This window comes from Drosophila willistoni, assembly GCF_018902025.1.
Source record: "Drosophila willistoni isolate 14030-0811.24 chromosome 2R unlocalized genomic scaffold, UCI_dwil_1.1 Seg200, whole genome shotgun sequence".
Classification (NCBI taxonomy): Eukaryota; Metazoa; Arthropoda; class Insecta; order Diptera; family Drosophilidae; genus Drosophila; species Drosophila willistoni.
Genome location: NW_025814051.1, coordinates 3,137,699 through 3,145,306, shown reverse-complemented (window position 1 = coordinate 3,145,306; position 7,608 = coordinate 3,137,699). Strand labels below are relative to the sequence as shown.

General features: G+C 38.0%; 4 protein-coding genes across 4 annotated transcripts; 2 read left to right on the top strand and 2 right to left on the bottom strand.

The window, feature by feature from the left end:
• Positions 1-723: 723 nt before the first annotated feature.
• LOC6641714 (UDP-galactose transporter senju) lies at positions 724-2,406 on the top strand. Its single transcript, XM_002064462.4, has 3 exons — positions 724-1,012; positions 1,078-1,195; positions 1,262-2,406. Exons 1-3 carry the CDS (start codon positions 919-921, stop codon positions 2,193-2,195), a joined length of 1,146 nt encoding a protein of 381 aa, XP_002064498.1. The 5' UTR covers positions 724-918; the 3' UTR covers positions 2,196-2,406.
• A 98-nt stretch (positions 2,407-2,504) lies between these two features.
• LOC6641715 (gametocyte-specific factor 1) lies at positions 2,505-2,967 on the bottom strand. The gene has a single exon (XM_002064463.3). It carries the CDS (start codon positions 2,858-2,860, stop codon positions 2,600-2,602), a length of 261 nt encoding a protein of 86 aa, XP_002064499.1. The 5' UTR covers positions 2,861-2,967; the 3' UTR covers positions 2,505-2,599.
• Positions 2,968-3,762: 795 nt separating this feature from the next.
• LOC6641630 (histone H3.3A) lies at positions 3,763-4,708 on the top strand. The gene is made up of 2 exons (XM_002064464.4): positions 3,763-4,147; positions 4,285-4,708. Exons 1-2 carry the CDS (start codon positions 3,866-3,868, stop codon positions 4,411-4,413), a joined length of 411 nt encoding a protein of 136 aa, XP_002064500.1. The 5' UTR covers positions 3,763-3,865; the 3' UTR covers positions 4,414-4,708.
• A 1,588-nt stretch (positions 4,709-6,296) lies between these two features.
• Positions 6,297-7,580, bottom strand: LOC6641631 (26S proteasome non-ATPase regulatory subunit 14). The gene is made up of 2 exons (XM_002064465.4): positions 7,436-7,580; positions 6,297-7,370 (listed from the first exon to the last, which is right to left on the bottom strand). Exon 2 carries the CDS (start codon positions 7,355-7,357, stop codon positions 6,431-6,433), a length of 927 nt encoding a protein of 308 aa, XP_002064501.1. The 5' UTR covers positions 7,358-7,370; positions 7,436-7,580; the 3' UTR covers positions 6,297-6,430.
• Positions 7,581-7,608: the final 28 nt, after the last annotated feature.

Below are 7,608 nucleotides of genomic sequence, written 5' to 3'. Positions count from 1 at the left end.
TTTCATGCACTTTCACCGTAGCTGCGTGTCGACCGTTATTCGAACTAGTTGTGTGTTTCACTTAAATCACTTTCTAAACTATTTTTAATAATTAAATTGCTAAATTAATTGCGAAATGAATAAAAATAAATATCCGCTGCGAACGAAAACACTCCCATCTTGTAATCAGCTGATTTGGGCCAACAGTGATGGCAATAAACAGGTTGCCGAAAACCAATCGGGAGCACTGTTATCGTTGTCATCGATAGCGAGTTCGAAAAATGTTGAAAGGCCCAAATATTTTTTTTAAAAGTAAAATATGTTTCATATGTGTTTTTAAATCCTATAGATGTTTCAAATTCTTATATCTTCTTTTCTTTATAAGAAACTCTGTCTTATATCATTAGAGTTATAGAATTTGGTACTAAATCCGAGTCCCAATATAATATTATATTTATTTAAACAGGTCTTTTTCAATTATCTCGATTATTTTATTAAATGAATTTAGCACTTGATTCGAAATTATATACTTAGCTTTTTGTACATTTGTCTAAAATAACATTCAAATTTCTTTTCCAAAATTTAAAACGACTTGGATATTAAAATGTTGAGCGTTTGAAATCCTTTTGAAGAATAGGCATTAATTCAACTTTTATTACACGACCTGTGCTCATCTCTAATTCAATTATTTTGCCGTTACCCTGTATATTTTGTGGCCCCTTATTTTGCAGGTTGCACCCTATTTAACTGGTCAGCTGTTCTAGTTATATTTGTTTATCACCAAACTAGAAATGTTTTAAGTTTCGCTTGTTGCCACATTCTAAATAATAAGAAATACAAAAGCTGAACTGATAGCGGGTCGAGCAAGCGAAGCAAACGGAGAAGTTGCCAACGGCATAGGAAGTTTATCAGAACGACTGCAAAAACGGAAAAGAAACAATGTCTTCGTCTGGCACTAATTGGCGAGAATTGTTCCCAACAAAATTGACTTTTATCATATTTTTGCTGTATATGTCATTGTTCATTGGGCAGGGTACGTGGCCAAAAACATAGAGTGGCACTTAAACCCAATTAATTAAAACTCTCATCTCATTGTAGGAATCTTTGTGACGGCATCCCAGGAATCGAATAACTCCTATAGCTATAATACAGTAACAGTCGTGCTATTGACGGAAGTCTTTAAATTGATTGTATCCATATGTCTGTATTGCAGGGAGTAAGTAAAAGAGGAAGGGTAAAGGGATCCCTTAATCTAAATAACTTATCTTTTTTTTTTTTTTAGAAACAATCTTCGCTCTTTGGTGAGAGATGTGCAAAAGGATCGACAGGTACTGGCCTTTTATATGGTGCCAGCCTTTCTCTATTGCCTCTACAACAATCTTGCGTTTGTGAATCTCGCAACCTTTGATCCCACCACCTATTATTTGCTACTCCAGCTACGTGTGGTTGTCACTGGTATTCTCTTTCAAATGATATTCAAAAAGTATCTGAGCCAACGTCAATGGTTATCATTGATTCTGCTTACATTCGGTTGCATGCTGAAACAAGTGAATTTTGGCAGCTTCTATAGCGATGCCAATGATGATAGCGAAGCGGCAGCTATACAGATGTCTAAAGCAAATGGAACACATCATAATCAGCCCTCGGGGGGTGGCAAGAATATGTCTGGCTTTGATTTCAGTCTAAGTGCTGTGTTTATATTGGCTCAAACCATATTCTCTTGCCTGGCTGGCGTCTACAATGAATATCTGCTCAAGGATAAGGGAGCCGATGTCAATATTTTCGTTCAGAATGTTTTCATGTACTTGGATTCGATTGTCTGCAATGCAGTAATACTTCTAATACGCGGTGAATTGTTGGATGCCTTCAGTGCGCCACATTTGATAAGCATTATGCGATTTAGTGTGATAATTATTATTGTCAATAATGCTGCTATTGGCATAGTCACGAGTTTCTTTTTAAAGTACATGAACTCCATACTGAAGACATTTGCCAGCGCCTTGGAATTGCTTTTTACGGCCATTCTTTGCTATTTCCTTTTCTCCATACCCATCTATATGAATACAGCACTGGCCATCGCTGTAGTATCGTATGCCATCTATTTGTATACACAAAGTCCTGTCGTTAATTTGGGTAAAGTACGTCCCCTTACCGATTTTCAGGATAAGCGAAAGCTACTTGATCCAGAGGATCATACGGACTCTGAAATGGTATAATCCTTATCCTTGTGCCCATAGAGCTTAAGCACTAGATCTGTATATAAGTGTCTGTGTTTAAAATATTTGTTTGTATTTTGTATTGTACAAATCATTTTGTTTCCTGGTTCAAGTGCCTGCAATTCATAGTGTTCGTGTAAATTATATGTATATATAAGTTGTGGCGTATCCGGCCTTAAAATGAATAGAAATCCTCATTTATTTAGATCGAGTCAATTTGCCTGTTCTTCTTATGACTTTGTTTGTATGTAAATACCAAATAATTAACTAAAAGAAAATCAAAAATAATTAATATTAGCACATGTACACATACATATAAGACTATGTATGCGTTTGGGGTTTATTTAAATTTAAGCTTAATCATAATTAAAATGATTGCAAATCTATCAAATTGTTTCCTGTTTTTATTCATCGTATGAGGTTTTTGGTTTCCGACACTCAAACGATCGCCAATAATTCTCAACATCCATGAAGTTTTTAAATTCCCTGCATTCGGTAAGATGTCTCTCCATATCCAGGACACGATGTGCCGCATTGTATTTGCAAGTCTTCAATGGTGGTCCCATGTAGCTCTTTTGACATTTAAGTACGTGTTGTGGCATACGTAATACCAAAATGCGATGAGTTTTATTGTATGGACATGTGGCATAAGGCAAATCGGCCATTTTTTAGATTTTATATAAAATCAAAAGATAATGAGAAAATTTGATATTATGAATGGAAAGCACCGTTATAAAAAAAAGTAATAAATGAGCGGCAAAGAGATGTCAATATACTATAACTAAACAATCGATTATAAATGGAACCTAATCGATAGAGTTGGCAAACTATCGATGGCACTATCGAGGTATCGAATATTTACATTTCTGCGCCACCATCGATATTTTTTATCCACTATCGATAGTGAACAAATATAACGCGATGGGGTTTTTGAAATGCAAGTGCAAGTTACAGTCAAGTAACTAGTAATACAAATGCATAATAATTGCATTTGTATCATCATATTTTTTAAAGCATTCGTTGATGGTAACTTATATCGTGGGTCTAGGAGCTTTATAAAATTAATGAATTCTTCATCTTCATCAAAGGATAATGGTCGCATATCTGTTAAAATATACTCCATAAACGCCACATCAAGCTTCTTTTTACGCTTGTTTGAAGAATCATAAAACGCGCCTACGTATCTATCGATTTTGTTAACCGTTGTTGGAAATTCATTTATTCGCAGTGTTGGGTGTATATGATTAAGGTGGTCAAACAAATTGGAGGTATTTCCACTTGTCCTATAAAGCTTACCACATGAACGACACTTTGCCAAGTTACCATCAATAATTCTTTTAAAGAATTGCCAAACTTTAGATTTGGCAATGCGTGGTTTCTTGGCCATTGTATTTTCATCTCCCACATTGCAGATGCCGCCATCTATACATATGTGAAAAACCCCATCGCGTTGTATTTGTTCACTATCGATAGTGGATAAAAAATATCGATGGTGGCGCAGAAATGTAAATATTCGATACCTCGATAGTGCCATCGATAGTTTGCCCCCACCGCAACCCGACACCCCCGTTATCATTCAACAAAATATTTTCGTACAGTACGGTTGTCTGGAAAAGCAATCCTCTCGAATTTTCTCGGTTTGTGAAAAGTTTAGTGAATTTAATTGAAAAATGGCTCGTACCAAGCAAACTGCCCGTAAATCGACTGGTGGCAAAGCCCCGCGTAAACAGTTGGCCACCAAAGCAGCTCGCAAAAGTGCGCCATCCACTGGTGGTGTAAAGAAGCCCCATCGCTATCGCCCTGGAACTGTGGCTCTGCGTGAGATTCGTCGTTACCAGAAGTCCACCGAGTTGCTGATTCGCAAACTCCCCTTCCAGCGTTTGGTGCGTGAAATTGCCCAAGATTTCAAGACCGATTTGCGTTTCCAGTCTGCCGCCATCGGAGCTCTTCAGGTAAGAGAATTTATATTGTGGGTGGGCGGGGAAATTTTTGTGGTCTGAGGGAGGGGGAGGGGTGGTTGTCATTTCATGAAATCATGTAATTTTATATTGAATTTGTTTTTTTTTGCGTTTTGTTATTTCTGTTTTAGGAAGCATCTGAGGCCTATCTGGTAGGATTGTTTGAGGACACCAATTTGTGCGCCATTCATGCCAAGCGTGTCACCATTATGCCTAAGGATATTCAGCTGGCCAGACGTATTCGCGGTGAGCGCGCCTAAATTCTGCGTCTTCGTCATCGACATCTGCAGTGGCCGCCATCTTTAATTGGAAAAATGGTAACAACAACAAAGACAGAAAAATCGAAGCAGCGGGAGCGGATGATGATAGAGAGGGAGAGAAGACAGAGTGGAAGTGGGAGAGAGACGGCATTTACCGCCGCCGCTGTCGCCGCCGCTTAATTTTAAGCTAACTTTACATACATACATACATATATATCTTATACTTAGGCAAATAAGTAAAGATCTACAATTCTTTTTCCAAATGTTTAATAAAAACGATTAATTTAACACAAAATGCCGATGAGTCTTAACTCCAAAAACCTCTATATACAGCAGAAGAGATAAGGGGGAGCGAAATATGTGGTGATTGAAGACATTTAGGCCAAAATACATGTCAACAAACAGCTGCTAAATGGAGTACGTGACGCAAAGACATGAAAGATGTGCTCAAAGGAGAATCCTGCGAAAAGAAACAAACGAAAGAAAAGGGAATTCTGGAAAAAACACTATAAATACGAGAGAGGTGGGAATAGAATTACTCATGAATGAATGTGTAATGACGAAGAAAATAACAATTGGCGGTTCTTTTTGATGTACAGTTACATAAGTACAAATGTATACATGTACATATTTATGTACATATATACATATGTAGATGGAAAAATTAAAACAAAAGAAAAGGTTTTTGGAAATTTGGCATATTTTATGTCGCATTTGGGAAAGAAGGTTTTTTCCCATAGAGAATTGGACGACGCGCAACAGGATTATTATTACAATCTGCATCTTCTTGTATTTTTTTTAGCAGTTTTACATATGTATGTATGCACTGTATGTACATACATACATATGTGTATCCATGTGTGTGTATTTATGTATGTATGTATATTCATTCATAAATGTGGACTGAGAAGTTACTAGAATGAGCGGGATTGACACAGAACAGCTGTCGTTGGGGGAGGAATACAAAATGATGTAGTTTTGAAGTCGATCACCACTCCCCCCTGCTCTTGCTTAAGTTTCTGTGTCTATGAATATACATAAATAACTGTAAATTGTACATCCAAATGTACATATATACATACATATATACATACGTGTGGCTGTATACATAGGCCTCAAAATTATTGAAAAAAAGGTTAAAAAATTAACAGATAAAACGTTCGATACATGCATATTAAGAGGGTAACTCCAATAAATAATTGATGGCTCTCCTTGGGCCCACCCTGTATTTTAGCCTAAGATAGGGGTGGATCTAAATCCAAAGTGTTGCGACTAAAATCTTTTAACTTTATGTAAATTGAAATAATTCCGAATTCGAAATATCAAAGGACCATTTTTTTTTTTTTTACAATTTGTAGTGGTTCTAGAATTAAGAATATTTTCTTTATTAAGGAATTGGGCCTGTCAGTTTGTTAGGATTAGCCCATCCACGATAAGCGAAATAAATAAAATTTTCTTCACAGGGATTGTAAGAGGTGAAAATCGGTTTCAGGTATCGAAATTACTGCAGTTTTACAGAAAACAAAATTCTGAAATTTCGATACCTGAAAAAGATTTTGTACAGGTAAAAAAACTGATGAAATTTTGATAGCTGGCACCCATTTTCACCATCCTCATTTTATCCTCAAAATCTGTCCTAGATCCTACGAATTGAGGGCATTTCCACTTATCTATCCCTGGCGAATGGAATTACCATTCTAGAATGGACTACGACAATATGTAGTAATATAATTTAAACGCGCCATCCTATTTTGACCGCTCTTGGGTAACCATCAAGTAAAGGGTTTCTATTTAGGAGATCCTTAAAATAATTTATACTTATCACTTTTTGATTTACCTCTAAATGAAATATTTTCTTGGAGCTAGAAATTTGGATATATGTATTTCCAATATTTTTTAAATAAAAATTAGTTTATTATCTTCCGTATGTGGGATAATAGCTTAAAGAATGGGTAAGGAGATGATTTGCGGGATCGGGAGGTACAGGATATACAAATGCATTTAAGAAATTTATTTCTCATTTAAAGACTATGGTATCCAACATGGCGCCTAAGCATTGAACAATATTATTCTGCATAACTTTGTCCACCTTCTCCTCGAGATGTCGCTTGGGATCCTGCTTGCCCACATTCTTGATGGCCAATTGCTCTGGTGTCATTTTCTCCTCATCCTCGAGCGATTTGTTATAGTTTTTGGCCAAATCGAGCATCTCGGCCACTGTGTTCTCATTGATCGCACAATGCTCATTGTAGTCGGAGAGTGTGAGGCCATCCTTCCAGGACTTTTTGTGCAAATTCAGAAGCATCTTTTGCTCCAATTCATTTTTGCGATAGTTGATGCTGATCGAGTAATAGTGGCGGTTAAGACCGTGGATTAAAGCCTGCACTGAAGGCTTTTGCAAATGGCCTAAATTCGAGGTGGTCTGACGAGGCTCCTGTCCCAGGACCAGCATATTGGGATTGATTAACCGGAAGGCATCAATCACCACCTTACCCTTGACTGACTGTATGGGATCAACGACAACGGCCACTGCCCGTTCGGAGAGCGCTTCGAATGATTGCTGAGTATTGATATCCACTCCGGATAACCAGCATCCGAAACCAGGATGAGAGTGATACCAGCCGACAACCATTTCGGGTCGACCTGTCTGCTTTAGCATGTCCAACATCTTGGCCTGAAATACTGGATCCACAGCCTCTACACTGACGCCTGTTCCTGTCTGTGGCATGGCAAAGACATCGATGACCTGGACAGTGTAATCGTCCACGAATTCACCCAACATCAGACCCATCACCTCCATGGGTACACCGGCTCGACCGTGCTTCAGCATTTTCAGCAGGGCCAATGAGGAAATGTAAACCTGTTCGGCGGTATCCACAACGGGGGCATCTGTGGGGGGAGCGGCTTGAGGCAAGGCGCCGCCTAGACGTAGCAATCGGTCCATAATGCGGGAAGGGCTGAAGGCGATGCAGGTAAATTATGCATTAGCAAAGCACTCAATGGGTTATTCGGTTCAACTCACCTCTAAACTTGTTCAATACTCGAGTCTTTAAATTACAGAGTTCTAGTCACTCTTTCGAAATTTTTCAGTTCGGCAGCAACAACAAAAAACACAAAGCTGATACGTTTTGACAGTTCGTTCGCAAAGTGCAAGTAATAGTACAGTGTGACCGTTGAACGATAATCCAAATAAAC

Excerpts from the sequence above, each read along its gene's own strand:
- LOC6641714 (XM_002064462.4), top strand. The coding sequence starts at position 919 with ATGTCTTCGTCTGGCACTAATTGGCGAGAATTGTTCCCAACAAAATTG. Across the intron at positions 1,013-1,077 it reads GTCATTGTTCATTGGGCAGG|GAATCTTTGTGACGGCATCC; the intron begins GTACGTGGCCAA and ends ATCTCATTGTAG. Across the intron at positions 1,196-1,261 it reads ATATGTCTGTATTGCAGGGA|AAACAATCTTCGCTCTTTGG; the intron begins GTAAGTAAAAGA and ends TTTTTTTTTTAG.
- LOC6641715 (XM_002064463.3), bottom strand. The coding sequence starts at position 2,860 with ATGGCCGATTTGCCTTATGCCACATGTCCATACAATAAAACTCATCGC.
- LOC6641630 (XM_002064464.4), top strand. The coding sequence starts at position 3,866 with ATGGCTCGTACCAAGCAAACTGCCCGTAAATCGACTGGTGGCAAAGCC. Across the intron at positions 4,148-4,284 it reads CCGCCATCGGAGCTCTTCAG|GAAGCATCTGAGGCCTATCT; the intron begins GTAAGAGAATTT and ends TTTCTGTTTTAG.
- LOC6641631 (XM_002064465.4), bottom strand. The coding sequence starts at position 7,357 with ATGGACCGATTGCTACGTCTAGGCGGCGCCTTGCCTCAAGCCGCTCCC.